The sequence below is a fragment of the Gadus macrocephalus genome, chromosome 1 (assembly GCF_031168955.1).
Source record: "Gadus macrocephalus chromosome 1, ASM3116895v1".
NCBI lineage: Eukaryota > Metazoa > Chordata > Actinopteri > Gadiformes > Gadidae > Gadus > Gadus macrocephalus.
The window spans coordinates 11,117,727-11,143,758 of NC_082382.1; the positions used below are offsets into that span (position 1 = coordinate 11,117,727).

General features: G+C 45.3%; 1 protein-coding gene across 2 annotated transcripts in view; it reads right to left on the reverse strand.

Moving 5' to 3' along the window:
- The window catches only part of LOC132468791 (metabotropic glutamate receptor 4-like), a 130,754-nt gene that overhangs the window by 72,427 nt on the left and 32,295 nt on the right, over positions 1-26,032 (reverse strand). For both annotated transcript variants that reach the window (XM_060066701.1, XM_060066628.1), the window contains exon 2: positions 20,000-21,228. In XM_060066701.1, the coding sequence (XP_059922684.1) occupies positions 20,000-20,554 (555 nt within the window). In that variant the 5' untranslated portion in view covers positions 20,555-21,228. The remainder of the gene's footprint in view (positions 1-19,999; positions 21,229-26,032) is intronic.

The following is a 26,032-nucleotide window of genomic DNA, read 5'->3' on the forward strand; positions in this document are numbered from 1 at the left end:
ATATATGTATATATATACAGATACATGTAGATAAATACATATACATATACATGTAGATAAATACATATCCATATACATGTAGATAAATATATATATATATATATATATATATACATACACACATACATACATATACACATACATACATATATACATATATACATACATACATACATACATATATATATATATATATATATATATATATATATGCATATGTTTGTTTGCTAGCGAAGTTTTTTGCTTACATTACTTTCTTTCAGAGGCTTTGGCGTGCTACATTTGAGCTAACGTTTATGCTATCATATGAAACTAGGTAACCAAACGTATCTAATTCTAACAGTTGTGTCATGTATCCATGTCTAAACGGCTTAATGCTGATTGTAACCTGTCTGCTAACTGTCTATTGTGGTCAGGTTCTTTGTGTTTCTTTATACAGTAACAAGAAAGACCCGCCAGAAGAATTCTCAACCATCCCGAGGCCATGGGGAAGCTGAACTCGGATTCGTCTAGTCCGTATTTTTAAATGTTGATGTCAAGAATACACTCTGAAGTTTTTAAAATTGAAAAAATATATATATTCAAAAGATGGGCTTCACTGCCATTGTATTTATGGTATATGTATTTTTAATTTGACCTTTTAAATCTTTTAATCTTGATAATATATAGTACTCATTAACTGTTATTATTACTGACTTATTAACATTAATAAGCATTGGATGCAGAATGCAAACTGCAAAATGCATAATTAGCAGTTTAATAAAGGACTTATTAACCTTAATAAGCATGGTTCCCACTTTAGATCCTGTGCCTGCAAAATGCATAATTGGTTGTTTAATAAAGGATTTATTAACCTTAATAAGCATAAAAAATGCTTAGTAAAGGTTTAACAATGAAATAATAGCGTAAATGCGTTTATTAAAGAGGACCTATTATGCTTTTTCGACTTTTATGACCTATAAACGTTGTTATAATGATTGATAGTCATGTTTAACCATACTAAAGTGTCAAATAATGACGTACATGCATTTCGATGTATTCCCTGCTGACAGTCTGGGGTGGCTGTGCAGAGCGCTAAACACTCGGGACAACGTTTGCGATTCACTTGTTCACATTTCCGGGAAATCATCTATGTATCATCTACGGGCCACAAAATATCATCCTGCGGGCCTCAATTGCCCCCCGGGCTGCGAGTTTGAGACCCCTGATTTAAACGTTCTAATAATTTTCAAATTGCCCTAATCAAACTATCTGAAGTCTACGTCAACCACTTGACAAGCATCTTGAACTTCCGCTGACGCAACTCTCTCTCTAAATGGCTTTGGGCCAAGCCATTGGCTGAACAGGACCTGTTTCAACATTCAGTGCCTTGAGGCTGGTATAGGCCAAGCCATTGGCTGGATGGGACATGTTTCAGCAGAGAGTGCCTTGATGCGGGTATAGGCCAAGCCATTGGCTGGATGGGACATGTTTCAGCAGAGAGTGCCTTGATGCGGGTATAGGCCAAGCCATTGGCTGGATGGGACATGTTTCAGCAGAGAGTGCCTTGATGCTGACAAGACAGGTGCTGTCACAGGGCGAGACAGCTTACAAGGAAGGAGAAGGTCACGGACGTCACAGTGAATTTAGTGATGTACCCGCGCTTTAAAAGGTAATCACAGACCCAACTTATTTCACCCGTGAACCACTGAGTTTATTCTCCTGCTCCTTCCTTCTTTGTGGGAGCACTCTGCTGCTGCTCTTCTGCTAATCCCCTGCCCCTTGCCAGTTTTCACGTTTAAGGTCCTCTTTTGTTGGCCGTCAGCAGGTGAGGTGTGCGTGGGTGTGGGGGGGGGGGGTTCATCCTGACTCATACGCTGCTGTTTCTCAAAAAGACTCAAATTCGACATTCCCCTGAAATTAGTCTCTGGGCCATGGAGGGGGGCTGGGGTTGTGTGTTGGTTAGCTCATCGTCACCATCGGCGTGAAGACCTCCGGTGTTGATGGCGTGAGGACCCCCATAGTGCGGGCGACTTCTCTGGGACTTAGCTGACCTCCCCCCTATGACAGGGATGATGAATTGCCATTGCTGCCTACCCCTCCCCCCCTCCCTTGGGTTGTGTAACCTGCCATCACCTCTGGCCTTTATCCATTTGGCGCTCCTGGCCGTGCCGAATCAAACCATGGCGGCCTGTAAGGAATATAAACCGATGCAAACAAAAGAACGATATTCTCGTGTATGAGACAGATACAAACACAAGAACCATATTCTTGTGTATGAGACAGAAACAAACAGAAGAGCAATGTTCTTGTGTATGAGACGCACCACCTCACACACAGAGTAGGGGTACAATCTGAACGGTTTGATTTGTCAGTATGCGTACGTTCCTTTAACTATTTGAGCCTGGGGGTAATGAGGGTTTTGATGGAAGCGCACTGCAGTGATTTTAGATTGACGATATTCGCTAGTACAACAAAATGGCTAGGTTGAATGGGACAGATTTCTTTTGGAGTAGTCATGGTCTTAAAACTGGACATTGGATAATATTGCGCCGCATTAGATAGCTGATATTGATATTTCTTTGAAGAAATGTCCTCAGTCTTGTCGAATACGTCAACAAGACTAATCTGAAACACATTGGCTCTTAATGACCCACTGAGATAAGGAAGCAAAAAAGGGGGAATATTAAATGTCCAGCTGAATTCAGCATTGCCGACATCATTGTGTGTTACATCTCTCCGAAACACAAATATAAAATGTCTCTGAAAAAAATCAATCGGAAGACGGGAGAACGCCACAACAGTGCTGAACCCCGCCACCCCATCCCCATGGCCTCAACACGTTCACCGTCCGGTTCAGTGTGGTCTATGTGCCTGGCAGGATGTCATTGAGACCACCTGAAATCATAAATCAATATTGTAATCATCGTTTGCATTCAGTGAGGACGTGTTAAACGATTTATATTAACGACATTGCCTCTGTAATACGTTCAAAGATCCTCAATAATTAGTCCCCAAAAAAATAGGATCTCATACTGCGTTTTTACCGTTTTCAAATGATTACCAAGCCTTTTTTGAATCATGACTTGAAATAGGAATATTTCACGTCACCCATCTCCCTCCCCCCCCTCCCCCATCCAGTGGACAGGTGAAGAGACACAGCATCTGCGTAAACAAACGACTCTCAATGAAGAGATCCATCAGGCGCCATGGTCCGGGGTCCCCTATCAATAACAACAATGGCCGCACGGCTGCACTCGCTGGGAAAGACGACAGAGATAAGTGGGGGGTGAGGGGGTGTTCCTCTTAATCTATGTTACCCACTGACCACTTGTTTCCAGTGTTATCGCTTGATTGAATGCGGCGACACAGGCAAATAATCAAATTAAATATATAAATACATCCCGCATGTGGATGAACATTCCCCTTCACTGTCAGAGGACTGGGTTCTCACGGTTACAACCAAGAGGGACCCGGGACCGTCTGTTAATGAAGCCCTGGCGGAGACCACTTGAGTGTAGTTCATCTAACGATGGACTTATGATGAGGGGGTTTGTGTGGGGGAGTCAAAATGAACAGCCACCATACTAAGTCAATGGACACATTTGACAATGCTACAACCCAAATATATTGTTTCTGTGTTCATTAATGATCCCTGATTCAATTCATTATTATGAATTTTGAGAGATTCCGATTTATTTCATGTAAAAGTTATAAAGGATATAATATGAATGAATTTCAGCCATAGGCTACTGCAAGGCAGCCTTCCTATTCACTCAATGGGCCGAAAAGGAATTGCTTCCTCTGCAAAAGTCTCCAATACTGCCTGTGATGCTACATCTCTGGCTTGATAACACTGGTGTTTGAACCAATGGTTGACGTCCCAGACGCTACGTCCTATTCTTTATAGTCTATGGTCATGAAAAGGTTGAGAAAGCAATTTAAAGTAGCAGCTGTTTGTAAAAAAATGTAGATGCTACAAGTTAAACAATGTAATCAATATAATCACTAGGTGAAATGTCTGGATACCGAGGGACATTTATTTTTTTAGTTGCAATGGGTTAAGGGGTTCTGCTAGGGGATGACCAACCTGGTTCTGTGTCTCTCCCACTGCCAGAATCAGCAGCCACTGAGGTGGCGGTAGATAAAGCCTGATATTACGGTCCAAAGCGAGCTGAACCGGGGCTCTGAGGCTTCTTGTGCTTCTGGACCACAATGCAATTCTAGGACATCAAAGCTAAGCCGGGAAAAAATAAAGAGCAGCTTTTGGGCGTAGGATTGGGGATTTTTTTGGCAATAATATAATATAGAGAATATGCTGGCCTCGTCTTTAAAGCGGTGTATTCCCCCAAGATGAACTCTCTCTCTCTAAAAAGCATACCCATACACAAACACACACATCGAACCTGGCACCAGTCGAAACGTTCTTGGAATCGCCTTGTTCACTATAATGATAATTTAAATATGAATATGATAGATGAGTCATTTATTTAAAATTGAACGACTTAAAAGATGTCCGCCCTGTGAAATTAACTGTAATTCAACTTTTAAGTGATTCAAATGATTATAATTTTGATTGCATTAAAGACAAAACTTGCATTCCAATAATCTACGATCAAATCAAAGAGATATGTGTGTGTGTGTGTGTGTGCGTGTGTGTGTGTGTGTATGTGTGTGTGTGTGTGTGTGTGTGTGTGTGTGTGTGTGTGTGTGTGTGTGTGTGTGTGTGTGTGTGTGTGTGTGTGTGTGTGTGTGTGTGCGTCTGCGTCTGCGTCTGTATGTGTATGTGTGCATGTGTGTGTGTATTTGCACCAACTATGAGAGACTCTTGGTTGAAGTAGTCCACCTCTCTAATTAGATGCTCAGCAAAAAACAGGAATATATTACTTCATTATTATTTTTTTATCAACAAATAAGCAATATGTTTTTACGGAACTACTAAATAGTCTTTCTCTCTTGGTCAACATATTTAACTGTACCGCTCGAAGTCAGGTGGCATGGAAGCTATTACAGTATGATGCATTACCAGGCTAAATGTTTGTTCAAGCTCGTCATCCTTTTGTTTATATCTCACCCACGCCACCATCTAATATCCATCCGAGTCAAGTTACTCAATATTAATTGAATCTTCATTATAGGCTACCTTTATTTACCCAAGGTATAGGCTACGCTCCAAATTATTATATATTTTCATACAGGAGTACGCTTGTACGCTAAGTTGGGTATGCTAATATGCATGCATTTAAAGGAAACTGGGGCACCATAAAGAATCATACATGAAGATGGTTACATCACACAGAAATACCCCATTAGTCTGGATGGAAGACTTAACATCTATGCTAGGAGGCAATAGCTAACTTTGCTGCAAACATAGTGATAGCAGGGTGATACTCACAATCAACAGCCAATAGTCCCAGTTTAAACAAAAATAAACTGTAATTAAATATTATCCACAACAACCAGGACTTATTTACCCTCCTAAAGAAATGCAAAGATGCAGTTCATCTCCTGTGGTGGTGGACTAGTAGAACACGGTGGTAATGGAGGAGTTAACTAATATGAGAAGCAACAGACAGAGCATGGACAGAAGGACAAGGCATAACAGACAGTATTGACCTGGGGTCTCGTTCGGCGCCAGGAAAGCTTCCCTGACCAGCCCCCGTCCTATAGATCTTAACTCTCCCTGTATTGAACGGGAACCAGCTTGCATGTTGCAGAGGCTAGCCGGCTCTGGACACCCCATCCCAAGGGGGTGGGGTGGGGGCGGGGGGAATACGCAAGAGCCATAATTCATCTACTACCCAGGGCTAGGAGAAAAACGTCTGGGGAATCCAAGCACAACGTCAAACCTGAGGACACACCCCCCCCTCCATCCACCCCCGCGCCACATATCACTAGCCCCGGACAGGCTAATGTGAGTGTGAAAAATGCTAAATGATGGAAGTAGCACTGGACCACTCGTCTCTAGTCTGGAGGGTTTAGACTCATGGAGCCCTGGCCCATATTGCTTGACATCCCTGCGGCGGCTGAGTCTAACTATTCTGCCAGTCGAAGCCGGTGTTATCTCGATTTTTGGTAATGGCCTTGGCTCAGAACTTATATGTATAAATATATACAGGTTACTCTGTATATCACTTACACATTCTTCTTACATATAATTATTGGCTAGTCCTGATGATTTGGTGCTATAGTATATAGATAAAGGGCTTTTAAAATTATTTGCAGTAAAAATATATCCTATAAAAGATATAAATTACCTATTTAAGCATAGCTAATTGTATATTTGCTTCACTCTTATCTGAATTTCTATGTGGCTTGAAGAAAGAGCTAATACTAGTACATCACAAAGTGCATACTTATGCGTAGTTAATGTGGGAGAAACCTGGTTACATGGAGACAATGGAGGGAGAATTTTCTGCATGGTTACTGATTGCTTTGTTCTGGTTGTTGAATTGTTACGTTGCGATTCCAAACAACGAATGAAAAATGGCAAAATAGCACAGAAAGAAAGATAGTGATCTTTGTAATAAATGAATGTAAAGAATACTAATTACAGTCAAGTAAATTTATTTCCTTTGCCCTAGCATCATAATCAAATAAATAAATAGTAAGAATGATGATGGAATATGGAATGGTGTATGGGAGATGGAATATTTAACCTAGGGTAATTCTATTTTCAATTCCATTAGTGCCTGAGTGAACTCAGATGTAATTACATCCCCTTCCTTTTCTCTACATGGTACAGGCAAACAATTCTGTTTTTTCATTTGATTAATAGATTTAGCTAAATAGATTTAGCTCCTTTTATCTGGTAAATGGTACACTAGGGAGTGGGTAATACAAACCATAGCTCTGTTGGAATTTTCTATATATTTTTTTACTCAAGGAAATATGATTCCGTCTCCGGTTTGTGTGGCCGTGAGTCTTTTTTAGAATCATTCCTCAAAGTGCTGCAATTTGCAAAAATAAATGAATTAAATAAAATTCTAAATTCAATCAATAAAGATTACAGAAACATTAGCTTGTGGAAATGAGCTAATTATGTGTGTAGGAACAAGCCATTATTGTGTTCTCATAATTGAACCTTCCACAAGCTTTGTGGTTAGATTCTCATCACTTATCTAAAGACAATTATAACATTTAGGACTGAGTGCGTTGAGACTTGTACATATATAACAAACAGCTGTTCTTTGGAATAAAAAGTAATCATCATCTCACTCATTATCATCTCAATGCATTCTGTCATCTTGTGGCCACATTACAGAAGCTGCGTTTACCGTCAGAAATTAAATCTTTCCATACACAGTTTCGGAAAACAATGCTGTATTGATGATGGATGTTTATCAAATTCCCACTGTCAGCTGTGAGATATTGCTGCTGAAATCCAGCGAGAGTGGATCGCATCAGATGTGTCTTTAGGCATGGCAGGTGTGGCATATCTATCCATCGGAGGCATTGATTTGATGAGCCATCTGTGCTCTATGAAAGAATAGCGACCCTGCATACAGCTTCACATTCTGCAGCCAGGATGTGAAGAGATGCTTTGTGTATAGTAAACTATGCACAACATTATGGAAATAATTACCGTATGCCAACATTCTTGAAAAGGAACAATGAGAAGAAACTATGCTTTTATGGCGTCTGTTGATTGCTACATATTCTTGCAGATTAAGAATCTGAATGAACGCTGTAATGTTTTTCTCACGTTATCAAAAGTAGAATCCTTGGATGTGCTTAAACGACGATCAAGCCACATTGTCCTGAGGTATGAAGACTGCACAAGATAATGCATTGGTGGTCCCTGAAGCTATGCGACATGATGGCCTTTTGATTGAGCAACAGCAATTCCTACCGTCATCAAACACGTTCCCCTCGCCGTCTGCCGTCTACCTGTCCTGTCGACTATCAGGGAGACAGAGGGGGCGGAAGCTTCAGGGGAGATTAATCACGACAGTGGTGACGCTCTCTGCTTGACTATATTTTCATTTCCTGATTTCATATATTGCACTGTAGCGGAATAACTACCCTTCAGAATATGGGTGTGGTTTTTTCTATGATCAAGTGTTTTCTTCATACAAAGAGACACTGCAGCCGCTTCATGCGCACAAGCTCAGTGTAATATTGTGAACGGTCTATCAAACCCCCCACAGAAACCTGTGTGAGTCCGGGGCTCCCACGGGGCCCCACGCATCGTCTCAACGCAAGCGTTTCCAGTGCGGCCCCCGAAGGAAATGAAGAATGAGCCAGACGTTGACCCCGGCATCACTAGAGGCAAACGGTGGGCCAGGGTGGGCCAAACGGTGGGCCAGGGTGGGCCAAACGGTGGGCCGAACGGTGGGCCAAACGGTGGGCCGAACGGTGGGCCAAACGGTGGGCCAAACGGTGGGCCGAACGGTGGGCCAAACGGTGGGCCGAACGGTGGGCCAAACGGTGGGCCAAACGGTGGGCCGAACGGTGGGCCAGGGTGGGCCAAACGGTGGGCCGAACGGTGGGCCAGGGTGGGCCAAACTGTGGGCCAGGGTGGGCCAAACGGTGGGCCAGGGTGGGCCAAACGGTGGGCCAGGGTGGGCCAAACAGTGGGCCAAACGGTGGGCCAGGGTGGGCCAAACGGTGGGCCGAACGGTGGGCCAGGGTGGGCCAAACTGTGGGCCAGGGTGGGCCAAACGGTGGGCCAAGGTGGGCCAGGGTGGGCCAACAGTGGGCGAGGGTGGGCCAAACGGTGGACCAGGGTGGGCCAAACGGTGGACCAGGGTGGGCCAAACGGTGGGCTTGGGTGGGCTGTTTAGCTGTGGGCGTGTGACAGTCGTTCTGGTGGAACGATATCTGTGATGAGGCTCGGCAAAAGGTTTCTGGCCGTACTTCGTCTTATCTTTCTGACCTTACAAGATTCTCTGAGCCGTAAAGGTTAACACACTCAGGACACACGATGAACCGTTTGAGCGGCGCTCTGATGCCGGACGCCCCGAGCCCGCGGAGGACCCTAAGATAAACACCCTGTCAAGGCCTCCAGGAGAACAGCGCCAAGAAAGGTTTTTTAGAATGCTTATTGCTCACACCAGCATTGTAAGGAAGTAGTGGGAAAATGTCAAAGAGCAAATGTGAACCTTTTCATAGGGAAATTGTTGACTTTTACTTTTTGTGCGACTGTTCTTCTAGCGCCGTCGACTACACTGTGTTATACGGTCTTTGTACTGATTCATCATCTTCACTCCCTGTTGGATAATACAATTTCCGCTTATGGACTAGTGAATAGAGACACTTGTGAACATGGAGTCCCAAACTCAAAGCATTATATTGATTAACTAATTACTTTGTTAAGATTAAAATCAATAGTAAAACCGAATTTAAAATAACATTTACTCAGCCAAAAAATCCACATTGATCTTATCATATAATCCTATTATTTTATGCTGGGATATCGCCCGTGACAGCTCGATATTGAGTGAATGTTGAAGTCCATCCCTGCCAACATAGCGATGATGCAATGTAGTGAAGGTGGAAGTGTCTGGCTGCAACTTGCTAGAGATGCTTCTCTGGGGTATGAAAGCTCTCTTGAGTATACCATGGGGAGTGTGTTCCTCAGAACATTGCCAGGTACTGCACAGTACCGCAAAGGTATCCGGCGACCAGTAACAAGCTGTATCCGTGCTGAAAACCTCAGACACACTGAAACATAATCCCCCGCGACGCCTCCTCCTATATGTGTACAGAGACGCGTATGGGGAGCCAAAACCAAAAACATCTATCCACCAACACCACGGTGTTGTTCATCCGTCTCTCGCTCTTCATTGCAAGTGGGGCATTGGATTGCTCATGCACACGCTGCTGGTCAAACAGAAGCAACTTGTGTGAGCATCCATCAACCCGGTGCTGGTGTGCTCTCGTATTTGTCACAACACAGCCCTTAGTTAGACAGGGCTTCCTGTCTCCATCATAAGCGTTGCGTTGTCTTGAACAGATATTGAGCTGGCCAGTTTCTGTTCACCTTTAAAGTATATAATACTAGTCTTTACTGACCTCATAAACCTGTAATTAAATAAAAATGTAATGTAATGTGATCAATGCTTTATGTACTTATTTTTGGCTGTGATACTACTACTACTACTACTACTACTACTACTACTACTAATAATAATAATAATAATAATAATAATTATTATAATTATAAAAATAACAATAATAAGTATAATAGTGTGTTACACTTTAAAAGCTTCATTTTAAAAAACAAGCATTTTTCAGAGTGACCCTTTAGTGCCGTCACATAGATACATGCAGAAATGTACTGAAGTGCTAACGGATAGAGATAAATACGTGCATTCCTTTTGGAAGAAAAACTTTACAAAAACACGTTATAATAGCGCTCAGTCACAAGTAATTTATGTAAGGGATAATGCCCGACGAGGGGTCCATTATCAGGAGTAAATGGACGACGCGGAGGCCTAGAACCGTCCGACGCGCAGCAGAGGACGGTTGCCTGCGCGAAATCCATTAATTCCTGATAATGGACACCTCGAAGGGCATTATCCCCCTTATAACATGGTCACTTGCCAAAGAAAATAATTTAAGACCATTCATTTATATTTTCATGCGTTTTACCATCCAAATATAACGTTTTTCAAAAGCCATAACTTTGTTTCCCTGGTAACGCCTGAGGGTTTGACTAATACCTGGAACAATCATTACCCTCCCGTACGCAACGGAAACGTTGTTCTCTCCTCCACTAAATAGGACGGACGTTAGCTACGACTTGGCAACGGGAGGTATTCTAGTCCGCTCAGCTATGAGCCAGACAGCTAACGTTATGCATTGTACATATTTATAATTCGAAATTCGTCCCAGCCTTTATACCACAGATATTCTAGGGTCTATATACTGATATATATCGCCATCAGAGGGCCACTTTGAATTCTGACATTTGCATTCCATTGAATGCAAATGTTAGAACTTAAGCATAGTAACTATATTCACTGAATGGTTCTGATGCAGTAAATTTGAATTACCAAAACATAAATGAATATTGTAGCATGTAATTATACCAAATATGCAGAGAAAATATTAAATCCAGCTGCATCTTGGATTATGCTAAACATACCTGCACACCGAGGGATAATGCCACAGAACAGCAACACATACTTCCACTAATGCTAATAACTGTTCCTCACTCGGCTTCCCTGGTACCTTTCCAACAACTCTGGATATGCATAATTATTCCAAGAATTCTCGAAAGATACTAGACGCAACCGCATCTCGGTGTGAAAAATAATCCCAGCGAAACACCATGTCATAAAGGCCACTTACCAACAACACACACTACGACTAATGCTTAAAGAATCTTTGCTCAATAGGGTAGCCTGGTGCTATTCCATCCCATTACGCCTAGACATGCCAATGTTATTGCTCTAAACGGGCTGCTGTGCCAAGGGCCATATCAGCACCATTCCCCACCCAGCGGTGGAATAAACAGAACTCACACAGAGACAAAGAAACTCTAAAATATGCGGTTCTTTCTCCGGCGTGGTATCAATTGTAGCAGCACTCTAATCCATTACCCCCAGACGCCTACGATGGAAGGGATCTGCAGTTGGCTGATAAACGGCGGCAGAAACAAAGCTCGGAGACTGCCCACATTTATGTCTTCCCTGCCATTACCCGGTCGTACTTGGAGAGGAGGTGGGCAGAGCAACATGTTATTATACACAACCTTCTCCCTTTCAACCACGGCGGCAATGTAGGGACGCACAACTTTGTTCCACGGCCTCCTTCTGTAAAGTTGTAGGGGCGTGCAGGGCAGCCTCGTGTCTCGTGTCGGCCTTTCTCCTCCTAACCGCTGGCTCACGAGGTTCTCTTCCTCAAACCTGCCTCTTTGTTTGTTTGTGGTGTCGGCCATTATTCTCTCCAACAAAACCTCTCTTCTCGGCTCCCCTTAAGCAAAAAACAATTTTGAGCCTTTGCGTTCGGTCGGTAAAACCAATTAAGATGCAACTTTTATAATTTGCCAAGAACCATTGCAGGGAGATAATAAAGGGGAGAATTTATGGTGTCTGTTTTTCTGTGGATTGACAGGAAGAGGAGAAATGGTCTTCTGGAGTATATAAGTAAAAGCCAGATATTATATTGGTGTGTTTTGGCTGCAGGCCAAAATGTTTGTTCTTCAATCTCCTGGAAGTTGTAGCCTGCTTTTGTTGACCTTGCTAAATGAAAGACATTGCTGTGGAAATTGATAATTAGTGAGTAAATAAAGTGTTGCTGCCTGGGGTGTCAACCAGTACCGCAAAACGCTGCTGCTTTGATGAGGTTTCAGTTTTTTTATATTCTATGGTGATCATCATATTTTCTACATTACTTACTTTCCATAACATCACATATATGTTTATGTACTCATAAGTGTGAATAATGCATGAGCCATTGTCATGTTACATCTTATATTGATGTGAAAATATATAAAAATAGAGGAGGAAATGATATTAGAACAGGACCTTACATAGATGCAGATACAAGTGTCTACATGTGTTTAAGGATGAGGGAAACTTTCCTTTTAAATCAGTTTATTTACAGACCTTTTGAAAGTTGATGATTTAATCAGTTATTCTTCCATCCTTTATTATCTTTTTATTTGGTCTATCTTGATGGTCTCTGTTCACCATGTCCATCAAGTAAAGGTATGATAGAGAACGCAGGGAAATAAGCCTACATCCTTGTGTCATAAGTATGCATCACAACTAGCAGTACAAAACTGATTCTTATGTCATTAAAACAGCTCGTGGACGATTGCTTAAGCACTAGAGCATTGGACACCTATTTGTCATTATACCAAATCTACAAAAACATATTGAATGTTCTGTGCATCCCAATGATTCTGCCTGCTTTAAAAGCGTCAACATGTGCAAATGATACAAGTTTTTGGCTGTGACCCTATTCGAATTGAATGACAACAATAACATCCTAATAAAGACCATTTGTATGTCATACAACTTAATGAAATCAAACCAATAGGAGATACAGTCCAATACAATCCAGTGGGCTGCCAAGGTTTCATTTAGGGAAAATCTAATTAAGAATATTATAAAACATGTATAGAACAAAGCGTTCACCCTGCCTGAGCTCATTTTGAAAACTGATGCAACACAGTGAACAGGACATTTCTTCCTAACCTAGGTCAATCTCGAGGCACTATGGTTAGCTCTCACCCTGGGAAGAACGGCACTTTTCTGAGGCCCCAACTGCTCGATATTTAATATTTAATCTCCCTATTTTTTCAGCTGAAGTTGCATAAACTGAAAGTGGGGCTGCGTAAACCTGTGGTAGCAGCTATGCAGCGTGTGGTGGTTAAGAGGCAGAGAGGGCTGAGTGGGCCCGCAGTCTTTCCCGCTCAAATCACGCTACGCCTAGCTAATGCTAGCTAAGCAGTGCAGGCAGATTGGGCGAGTCCGTCGAGCGGTTGTTTCCCTCTCTGGTTCATTTGACAATGATGCCAGCAGACAGCTTAGTTCTCTGCGTGAAGGCTAACTTTACTTTCCATTTTCTCTTGACATACCTTCAAAGTTTGGCACCTTTATTTGAAACAACACACATGTATTTTAATAAACCTCCAAAAGTGTATTCTTTTTTTTATTTTCTATTTCTGACAATCTCTCCAAAACTCATGCTTGGGATTATGGGTATGCACAGCACCAGCTGAGAAAGGCTATACGATACCAAAAGTGCAAGATATAAAAACAGAATCCTGGTAATTAAGTTTCAGGAAGAAATATTGCAGGGATTCTGGGTTCCTGACAATTTCTGGGAAATATTTCAACTTTTTCAGTTGCAGGACAGCTTCCATAGTTTATTACAAACACTGGGGGAGATGGCCAATATTACAACAGAAGGGGTACTGCTTTCCCATTTATCTTCCTGTTGATCACGACTGTAAAATAGGGCAATGAAATCTGACTGTATATAAACACGATGAGAAGGCTTAAATTAATTCCATTCTGGTGAAATACTTCATTGGACTTAGCTCCATATATTAAAAATGTTCACTGAAAACCAATTGGCTAAATGATAGTATTTTCTCATTAAAGACCATGCTTTGACCTCATTGACCTGTGCTGTTACCAAAACAGCAAATTTTCCCATTCAAACATGCTGCATTTGCAAACACTGTTCGCTGTTTAGCAATGCAAACCGGCGTCTACACGCACTCCCCTTACAGGAGGTTTCTCTGTGGTGGGAGACAGGCTGAGCCACCCACGTTTCATTCATGAGGGTGTCATGGCCACAGCACATGGAACTAATCCATGTCAAGAGCTGCTGTCTCTTGACATGGAAGGTATCCGCGTCAGAGCGTCTGTCTCCGTTTAGTCTGGGTAATTGATTAAACGCGAGAACAATGCAGGCAGGTAATGTATTCTGTGAGTCGATGGCGCTGGCCCACACGCATGTCCATGACTACACATTGGTTTTGGAGGAGATAACAGGAGTGTCTGTTCTCTAAAGAAAGCCATCGAGGAAGAGGTGCAGTGCAGTGTATTGTTTTATCTCTCCCTTTTCAACAAGCACGTTGCTCTCTAAAGATAAATGCAACCACCGTGCTGCTTGTGCTAAACATAGTGTTCAAGGAAAAACTGTAAAACGATTGAATCAAACAACTCTGCATACCAATCCAATAAGATTGTTGACTAGAAGAGATGAGAATGAGATAATATAAGCTTAAGTCCAAGTTCTTTCCTCAAAAGTAGAGATTGTGTACAAGGCAAAATAACATTGAATCAAGCCTGACGTCTACATTATGCATAAGAATAGCTGCAGGTCAAAAGAAGAAGAACTAAGTAGACACACATCCAAAAAGAGGCAGGGAAAGGATCAATATCAAATAGTGTGAATGCATAACAAGTAAGGAGGGAGATTACTTTATATAAGAGTGTTACTTCAGGGAAAAACACAGTGTACATGAAATGTTTCACAATGACTATGTGGTTTCACACTATGGAACTATTTCTACATTCTTTTTTTGTAATTTACAGACATTTTAACTAACAGCAGCTGCCGTTGCAGAACACTCTCATGGCATTGCGAGATGGTATTATACCAACTCTCAAAATAATTGTCCAAAGCATCTTTGCATTTGTGATTAGATACCTTGAGTTTACTCTGCACATTGTACAATTGAGAGCATCTACTGAAAAGATGAGCCCTAAGTTGGTCTATTCATCTTAAGTTTAGTTTCGGTGCAAACCCAAACCCGAGAAAATCAATAGCAATATGGTGCAGCAAATTCAGTAGTTCAACCCCTGACTCCGTAAATTAAGCAGGAGAAAACGCCTCCACGCTGCGTTCTCCTTATCACAGTGGCCTGAAAAAAATGATTCATATACAAGCTTATTCCTACGAAAGTCTTTAAAGGAACGTTGGCTGGCTTATGAATGGAGAAGACACATCAGCGTGATCTGAACAGGTCTATGAGAAGTTGGGATTGGCTGGGGTTTTGCACTGGGGCAGGGAAGGTCTTCGTCAGGGAAGACCATTAGCCTGGGGATGAGAATTGATCGTCCTCTGTCGGCTTTGGTAAGCCCACTGGGTTAACATCTCTGGTGATAGCAGACACATGGCATCACCGTGTTGGACTTCCATTCTCCACCAGATTAGCATTGTTTAAAGTTGATTTCTCTAATGATGATTAGTGAGTTGTGAAAACCTTTAAAAAGACAGCCACTGCAACACGTGACAGTCAGGTACTTCTGTTTTATATATAAATATATATATTTATATAAATAAATGTATATTTATAGACAACATATAAAAGCTTTTAAATATACTGTATTTTATTTAGCATAGATGGCTGTATTTATGATATGATGACATATGAAGCAATTCCACTGAATTGGTTGTCTCATTCTCAGTTCATGATATTTGAAGGGGAAAGAATCCTGAGATGTTCAGGGAAGTACACCGCGCAATACATCCGTAACACAGCCTCCCATCCATCCACATTAGCCTTGATTAACGAGGATGAGCTATCTTTTCTAATGGTACCCCCTTTCTAATTTGTAATGAGGGTCCCTTCGGTTTGATTCACCAGTGATTCACGGGGGCCTGCGCAGTGCCCTCCTCTCCGACGTGCTCGGAGCCTGGCTGTCTTCCACGCGGCACCGTCGCAGGGCAGCCCAAATTCCTCTTCTGTTTAATGCTGTCTGGAGGATTGAAGACGGCAATTAGCAGGAAGGACATTCCCTCCACATATCCAGCCTCTTCAAAGCCCCCCAGACCCCCGCCCCACCAACCATACAGAAAACAACCTTGTGATACGAACATTTTATCGACTCAAGTCCTATTTTGACGCACAGTTTTACATCTGAATTTTACGATTCTTAATACCGGCTGAGAAAACCACCTATAGGTTCCGTCTGGGGGTAAGACTGGATAGTCCATAAGACCCATACACCCACGGTTCATTGTATTACATTACATTTATTCAGCAGATGCTTTGTCCAGAATCAAACCGTCAAGGGCGGTCCAGTCGGCCCTGGAGCAGAACCACAACCCCTGAGGTACTGACCTCGCTACAACACACTGCACGGTTCGTATGGCATTGCTGTTATACGACATACTGTTGTACGCCTGTAGCATACCATCCTATTGTATGCCACATGCCACAACAGGACACAATCGGCTGCTGCCTGTGAGTTCATTCTTTCCGTCTCACTTCTATCACCAAAGAGTATCGCCAAATCCTTCATGTTCCTCCGTTAGTTTAGTGCTGGGTTTGGGGGGGGGGGGGGGGGAAGATACTCTCTCTCCGGGCCGCCTCCCCAGTGGAGCGGCGGCCGCGCGGCGGGCTGTGCTCCCCAGGCTGGATCTAATCCCCCTCGGCTCACATACCTTCTGGCCCGGACCCGGGAGCACGCCGGGGAAGGGCTTGCGGTGCGGCGTGGTGAGAGGCCGGACGGACTGTGTCCGATCGATAGGAGGACGTCGTGTTGAGTGACACGGGGGAAAACACCGCCACGGAAACACGGTGAAACAACAGCCTCCCTGCCGCCCTTCCTGACAGAGCTTGTTTTTATTCTCCCACCCCTGTTTGGTTTTTTTTCGATCGGCCCTTATGTTGCGTTTGGTTCTGCTGGGCACAGACAGCATAATAAGTGGGGTTTGTCGTGCATGGATGGGTGGGTATAGTAGTGGCTGGAGGCTTGGGGGGAAAAGGTCTGTGTAAATGACCACAGCGGGTTACGCGCCGTGCAGGAATGCTGCCCATTTGGGCGGCCTCTATTCCCCCTTCCCCGACCCCTTCCTTCGATCAGCGGCCGGTCCGAGCGTTGGCTCCGGCTCCGTGAAGGTGACTCGACGTGAGGCGAGCCCAAGAGCACCCCCTGAGCGCCCCGTGGCTGGAGGTGGACGTGGGGAACGGCTCCTGCAGCACGGCCTTCTGGGAAATCTGCCTGTCTTCATGAATATAATTAGGAACTGTCTATTATGTCGTTTGAGTAGTAAGCCCCCCTTGCCAGGATTATGGTCCAACCCAGGATTACCTCTGATTTATTGATTGACTATACTCATGGTTTAAAGTTGCTCTGGGATTCATAATGTAGACGAGGATTTCCAAGATTAAGAACCGTAGTAGAATACAAAGGTGATTAGTATTCTCTTCTATTATTAGTTTTCATGGTGATCTCCAATCAACCCATGCAAACATCAGTTCATCATTATTGTTCTTCCATTCATACGGATCTCCATACCGATGGAGCTCATGTCCACAGAGCCGTCCGCTCACAGATCGAGCTGTGGCTAGAAAGAGGAGAGGCGGGGAGGAGTGCCTCCTCTTGACATATATCTCTTCCTCTAATGAGCGGCAAAGAAAAGGAAGATCTCTCGCTTTACCGGCAGCACAGCAGTCAGCTAGTTAACCCTCGGCGTCTGGCGATGCGGGCGTCGCTTCAGTCGGTACAGGATGCTCCCAGGATGCCTCCCTTCCTCTCTCTCCCTCTCTGTCTCCTTCTCTCTCTCCTTCTCTCTTCATGCCTCTCCCTTCCACCGAGACTATCGCTAGTCCTGCAGAACCAATGCGTCTGCTTGTGACTAATTTGGAGTGCTGCTGCTGAGAGTGGGCTGCCCAGACCACCCCCCCCCCCCCACACCCCCCGTCTCCCCCCTCCTCCCCCTTCTTCCCCACCTCTTCCCATCCCCGTCCCTCCCTCTTTTGTCTGAGAGCTTATGATTGTCTCAGCAAGTCAGCTCACGATACCTTGGGGGAAAGAAACCAACAGGCGGCCCGTTTCACGATGCAGCTTCCCTCCCCAGCCCTCCATCATGTCACATCCCTGCAGAGGGAGAGGGAGAAGGAGTGGCATGGCGTGTCATGTAAAGCAGAGGATGATGCCAGTGTCCCTTCCTGTCCCAGCCGCCATCAGCAGAAGACAAAGGGAAAAGAGAAAGGAAAGAAAAAACGTGAAGCTTTAATTACCCTCACTCAGTCTTGAGTATCATAACCAAGCCAACACTAATTACCTCGAGTGCTCGTGCACTCTGCTCTCCTGCTCATGTAGCAGTAAATAGGAGCGAGCTGATGGGAGCCCGTCCGAGGTAAGGACGGGGGTGTGCGGCGGTGAGGTGATGCAGGAGGGAGGGAGAGAGAGAGAGAGAGCTTGTCCCAATCCCACACCTCCCCCCCCAAAAAAGGAATGACGTTACTACAAAGTGGTGAAATATTCATGTCACACCATGGGGACGGATTCCTCCCGTCTGATCCCGGAGTGCTGAGCCAACACTAGTAGGCTGAGACCGCAAGCAGGATCAGGATAAGCCATGGAGGAATCAGTGGAAAACACACACACACACACACACACACACACACACACACACACACACACACACACACACACACACACACACACACACACACACACACACACACAGGCTAACAATGCCGCCCATGCAGCAAAGTTATGATCAACAAACAAACTCTGGTCATTGTGAGGATGTTTCTTTCCGGCGGTGTCAGCACTGGCGCTTTCTACGCCATTGTTCACTGCTGTAAATAAGGGAACAAGTCTGCAGGTCTGGCTGTCATCTCAATGGACAGCGCTAACCGTCATGCATAGTTGTTCCCTCCACCTGATACTCTGCCCCCGCGAGAGACGAGCTGAGCACCCGCCTCAGCAACACTTCACACTGCTGGGAATTAATTTGTGCCATGAATGCTAGTGGCGTGTGTGCGTGCGTGAGTGTGTGCGTGCGTGGGTGCGTGCGTGTGTGTGTGTGTGTGTGTGTTTTTGTCTGTCTGTCTGTCTGTCTGCATGTCTGTCTGTCTGTCTGTCTGTCTTTCTGTGCATCCGTGCGTGAGTGTGTGTGTGCGTATTCGTGTGTCTGTGTGTCTGCGTGCGTGTCTGTGTGTGTGTTTCTTATTCGTATTCCAGTATTTACTAACTATCCATCATTTGACACAGAACTCATTTGTAAGCAGACTTTCTTGACAACCCTGAACAGGTGTGACGCCAGCACCGCTCTATCGTACATTTCGCGCGACATCTAAAGTGTCAAAGCAACTCAGTCGCATCAATTCATACGCTCCACTCGCATAAGCTTGCATAACACGCATGACAGCCTAGAATGAATGGGCTGAAGGAACGCAAATGATTGTCGTTAGTGGAGAGGATTTGAAGTAAGGATGGGCTGCAGTTTGCTGGACAACACCTTACTCTAATCTCATGTATGAACTGAAGGGCAATTAAAAGAACATCACCAAAACCTGCAGTACATGGATTTAGGTTTGCTTCACGGCCCGGTTGATTAAGTATTTAGTTTAGAAGTGTACAAGTTGTATGATGACATACTGCTGCATGATATTGCCAGAGAAATGTGTAGGTTTGTGTGTGTTGGTGTTCACGTACGTATATGAGTGTGTGCGTTTTTTCTGATGTGTGTGCGTGTATGCGTGTGCGTGTGTGTGTGTACACAACTCTGTGCACGTGTTGGACTTGGTGTGAAACAAGAAACTACGCGACAACGTGCAACGCTGTAAAAACCAACAGGGGGGACTCACTCTGAAGAGTCGCAGGATGTTGGCCACCATGATGGACACGGAGCTGGCCGACGCCCCGATCACGCCCACCACCCTCTCGGGCTTGGTGATGATGGGCGGCCCGCCGCTCAGACACTTGACGTCGGTGGAGTCCTTCTCGATCAGCGCCTGGACGAAGGTCAGCGACTGCTCCAGGGCGTGGGTGTCCCGGGAGCAGGTGTCCAGGATGCGGGCGCCCAGCGTGATGTTGGGCAGCAGCTCGTGGTCGTTGTTGATGCGGTCCAGGGCGAACAGCATGGCCTCCAGCCGGTGGATGCCCTTCTCCTTCTTCAGCTCGCCGCAGGCCTTGCCGTCGTTGCCCCGGGCGTGCACGGGAAACAGCCCGCCCAGGGAGATGTCCCCGTCGATACGGATGGAGTTCAGGTGGGTGTGGCCCGGCATCTTGGGCTTGGCCGCCGTGGCGGTGGTGAGAACCTGGAGCGCCAGGAGGAGCAGGTGGAGGAGCCGGTGAGGGCCGCCGCTCGTCACACGACCACCAGTCCCCCCCCTCTCAGAGCTCCCTTGTGCAGCAGCCATCACGAGAGCCTAAGCACGCATCCAAAAACGAAACAAACGTCCCTTGTAGAAATGGGCCCACGCATGCAATTGCACGAGCACGCAACAAAAGGGAAAAAACGATCCCGGAGGGTGGGCTGCGATAGTCTTCAACGCACGCTTTAGGGGTCTTTAGATGTCTCCTCTCATGTTCCTCAGCGCTGACGCACCAAAGTATTTATAATTCTGTGTGTCTCCCTCTCCTAGGCGGCGTGCTCTCGGCCCCCCCTATCTCTGCAGGTCTCTGTGTTTTATTCCGGTCTAATGCACCTGAGCAGAGCGAGGTGCTGCGCGCGGCTACGGCTACGGCGCTGTGAGGCCCGCGGCGCGGCGGCCTGCACACTGAGCCATCTCGGGAGTTACTAGTGGGAACAAAGGTGTTGAGTAAACCCCCGTCTTCTACTCTCTCTCTCTCTCTCTCTCTCTCTCTCTCTCTCTCTCTCTCTCTCTCTCTCTCTCTCTCTCGCTCTCGCTCTCGCTCTGGTTCTCGTTCCTCCACTCCTGTGACTTGAACTCCTGGAGCACGTCTGCAGTGGATCGCCTTCTTCCTGCTTTCCTTCCCCCCCCCCCCAGGAGAAGAGAGCTCGGGTGTCAGGCCTGTGAACGAGGCGGCGGCTGGCTCACAGCCTCCATAAGCTCCGCCGCAGCCAGGGATCCTGCAACACAGGCAGAGGAGAGAGAGGAGGGTGTGAGACGTGGAGAGAGAAAGAAAGAAATATATATCTACACACACATGGATGAAGGAATGAACCGGCTTCGGTCGGTTCTAATTCGCAGCATCGCGGCTGAGGCTGTGATTCTGAGGTGTTGTTTTCTTTGGTTTAACGTCCGAATCGATGCAGGCCCGAACCCTGTTGACCCAAAATATAATACCTGATTCAAAAATGATATGGCATCTTATCTTTCGATACTTGCAGACCCGGGCCTGGTTTCTGGATCAAAATGTTCAACCCCCCCCCCCCAAAAAAATCAATAAGCCAAATACTTTAGAATAGCGGAGGGGGGCTAAGGGGGGGAGGAATGAGGGGGGAAATCCATCCTCTATTTTGCAGCCATGCTTCAAATGCTTTCAGAGCAATGCTATGAATTATTCCTATGTGCCTTGAGCACGACTGATTCACTGCTGCCTGGCAAGTTTCCACAGGCTTCACAGCCCCGCGCAGCTGTGCCAAAGCTCCGCTCCTCCTCTCCGCAGCGTTTTACCAAAAGGTTACATACAAATATTTGATCAAATTAGAAGCACAGGACTGTGGCAATCAAAGACAAGCATCTGTTGCATTGGCAGCAAATCTATCACCTCTGATTCCAATCCTCGAATTAGCTGCTTAAATAGAAAACAGCTTTACTCACTTGCGTGTACATGTGTGTGCGTGTGGCGACGGACATGTGTGTGTGGGTGTGTGTGTGTTCATCTGAGCCAGTGTTTCCAAGAGTATGCCAGTGTGTGTCTGGTGTGTGTGTATGTCTTTGCCAGTGTGTGTGCGTGTACGCCTGTGCCAGTGTGTGTATGTGTGTGTCTGAATCCATGGGCCAGTATGTCACTGTGTGAAAGTATGCGTGTGTGTGTGTGTGTGTGTGTGTGTGTGTGTGTGTGTGTGTGTGTGTGTGTGTGTGTGTGTGTGTGTGTGTGTGCGTGCGTGCGTGCGTGCGTGCGTGCGTGCGTGCGTGCGTGCGTGCGTGCGTGCGTGCGTGCGTGCGTGCGTGCGTGCGTGCGTGCGTGCGTGCGTGCGTGTGTGTGTGTGTGTGTGTGTGTCCTGGTTAGAATGCAGTGCCTCCACAGAAGACTTTGCTCCTTCACAATCCCTGACTAGGAGGTGGATCAGTGCCCAGTGGGCGAGGCCTGCAGCTGATTCTCTCACTGTCTCTCTCTTTCTCTCACCGTCTCTCCCCTCTCTCTCCTTCCCTCCCTCCTTCTCTCTCACCCTCCCTCCCTCTCCATTGACCACCACATGCATAGTTAATCAACAGACTCCCCGTGCAGCTCTAGCATGGCAACATGGGCAATTTGCTGCAAAGCAACACAACAAGGAGAGCTGGAATGGCTTCGGGAACATGGCAAGTCAGAGACAAGGCCATCAGTGTGGAGAGGTGACCGAGGTATTGGGGGTCTTTTAATAACACGGCAGGTGTTTGATGCATTTTTCCTAAACCCACAACCTTTTAAAGGTTGAGTGCAGATTAGCAGAGGGGATGGCATTGAAGTGAGGGAATGACGGCAAGGTGCTGAGGGATCGGGCATGCTTCATGTATAATAAAACCGCACTGCAGTGTGCACTCATCCCACAGGCCTCAGTCGGTGCTATTTTTTTTGGGGGTGGGGGGGGGGGGGGGGGGGGGCATAAAATCAAATAATAAAGACCCCCCCTGCACTAGCAGCCATGAACAGTTGACCCTGTCTTGCGTGCTCTTCCCACCCTGCTGGGAAAGCGAACAGAGATATTTATATCGACCCTGCGAGGATCATCCCCTTAAAACACAGCATCTATAATAGATGAAGGCCCACCAGCTTTAACAAAACATCTCCTTCCGGGCGAACTGAAGAGAAAGAAGCAGAAGGACTGCAAGGCAGATGGGGAGAATCAAATCTTGGTTACAATGGTATCTAGTGTGTTGTAAAGAGAACAGGAAGAAGAGAAAGGAAGAGGAGGAGGGGAAATCTAAGATTGATGCGCCTCAAGAGTGTAAAGAGGAGATGCTGGGAGTTGGTGCTACTTCTGAAGAACAGTAATGTGAAATGTCCACGTAGCAGCCGTGAACGACAGGACAAGGTGCCAGCTGCACGCAGCGGCTGCGTTACCTCCGATAGCTCGCGTAACGTCATTAGAGGAAGGGTGGCCTCCGCAAACAGTCAGAAAATAGCAGATAGTACAGATTGTGTTTGGCATTTCAGGCACCATGGCAACAGGCCAACCATCCCGGCATGCAATGAATTCGGAGCACGTCGGATCGGAAAGCTCCAGGCGGGGTTACATCCCCCATTTAAAACATTCCCTGACACCACCACCATCACCACATTATTACGATTAAAAACTAACAAGGCGACAAGCAGGGGTAATTACAGTGAGAGGGCTGAACAAAGTGCTGCTGTAAACTGCACCGAGGGCTGGACAAAGCTCCGGGCGCAAAGGGGACAGCCAGCCCCCCCACCCCAAGGGGATTAGCAGTGGACGGGGAACCGCTGAGTATTAGGAGCTGTGAGTGGGTGTGTGTGCGTGCGTGTGCGTGCGTGCGTGTGTGAGTGTGTGTGTGTGTGTGTGTGTGTGTTTGCGTGCGTGTGTGTTTCGGTGTGTGTGTTTGTGTAACGTGTGTGTGCATGTGCGTTTGTGTGCATCTGTATGTGTGTGCTTGCATGTGTGTGTCTCTCTGTGTGTGTGCGTGCGTGCGTGCATGTGTGTGTGTGTGTGTGTTTGTGTGTCTGTGTGTGTGCATGCATGTGCGCATGCATGTGTGTGTGCGTGTGAGTGAGAGACAGTGCTGCATGCTCCACCAGATGTTTAGTCACCAGGGCCAGACGGTCCAGGAGGACATAACTATCAGGGTGCCTTCACGGACTCTACCAGTTAATACTGAGTAGGGACGGCCACGCCACAGCCCCATTATGAGAGGCTGTGAGGTTTGGGGTCCAAAGCCCCTCGCCTCACTTTCTTCTTTTATCTCTGCAATTCCAGGAGAGAAATTAATACCATTCTATGTATATTTAATTCAAATGCAGCCTAATTAACGATTATATAACAGCAAGACATAGTACGATAGTTGGTTCTGAGCATATAGCTGTGAGGCTATTTTGTGATGGGAAAGCCTTCATAAGTTATACATGGATATAACATATGGTACCATGTGTAGATACACATGATGCGGGAACAATGACATGCCAGCAGGACGTTATCATGTTGCTGAAATGTCGTGCTCCTCCTTCTATTGGATGAACTCAAACACCATTTTTACATCTGTCTTACATTCCATCGTATGTTTAACTCCTTCCGAGCAGCTGGGTCCAGTGGGGTATTCTCTGGCAGTGACAGACACTTGCGCTGCCAGTGTGATCCAGGCGGAGTTGAATCAAACCTCACAGAGGCTTGTTGTGAGGAACAGGGCTTTTCTTCACTGCTTCAGTCAGTGCCTTCACCACCCCTGTGAGTCGCAGCCACCTTCGGAGGCCGTTCAGGGTAACACCCTGCCCATGCCACGGAGATGAAGGATCTTTGTGTTTTTTGTCCTAATGAGGAACCTTTCATGGCATCTATTTTGGGACCTGCATTATTCATTTATTTCAACTTTTTAAATGATTTTTTAATGAGCTGTCGAGTTTTTAGGTTTCTAAGAAAGGGAACACTCTGTTGAGATTGTCGACGGCAGAGGCAACAATTATAACAGCCGGCCTAAGCTTCCCCATGCTTTCAGTTTAAACAAGGTTTTCCATGTGAACCTGCTCTTCCAGCACATGTCCTCACCTACTATTTGCACCACCATGCATACAGCAACGCAGCATAATAGTCGTCTCCTATTGTGAAAACATCTTCTTCTTCTTCTAATTGATGCTCAATTTGTGGTGTATTTGATATGCTTTGATAGACCCCAGTTTAGCTCACTTGAAAGAAACGATCCTTCTACTTTTAGCAAAACAGTCGAACATTGATGTTGGAATCCGACAAGGAATGGTTGTTTGGAGGGGGGGAAATTATACTTAATCCCCGAACGTCCAATGAGATCAAAGAGGCAAACAAAGATAGCCTTTTAAGTTACTACATGGGTTCCTGATCAAAAGTTATATATTTATGGGGTAAAATTAAATGTTTTTGTTATTGAAAAAATTATGTAATCCGAAGAAATACATGATTTTTTTTGGTGGTAACATTGCCTGTTAAAAGATTGGCAAAATATCCTATTGTTTTGCTCCAATGAACCCCCTTCTCCTAATTGATTGTTGTGATAACTTCATAGTTTCACTTTAACGATTACAAACTGGGTTGTTTTTAAATACATTTTACAATAAATATATTATCTGCGGGTTGTGGTTGTTTCAGATTAAAACATTGATTTAGATTTTGGTTTTACGTGAGAAGAATCTTAGGATTTTAGCACTAAATTTAATACATGGAGTGTTGAAAACTATTGATTGTTGGCACAATGCAAAAGATTAACAGAATACACCAGTAAAGGGTTTCCGATAATAACTGGGCCTGTTTTAACTGAAACAGAAATATACCAAGGCCGCTCCTCCAATGGTGTCAAAGCAATGATTGCGGCTATTGTTTCATTAACAATAGACGCAGGGTTCTAAGAAAACATTCCCTCACCACAGAGAGCGACGACAGCTAGGGGAAGAGAACAGTGACGGAGTGACCGTAATATTTGAATAGATTGCAATGTGTCTGCCTGCCTTTTATTAAAGTTAGAGTGGGAGGCAGGGAGAGATAGGGACTGATAAAGATAGGCCTGCATGGACTCAAGTAAAAGAAG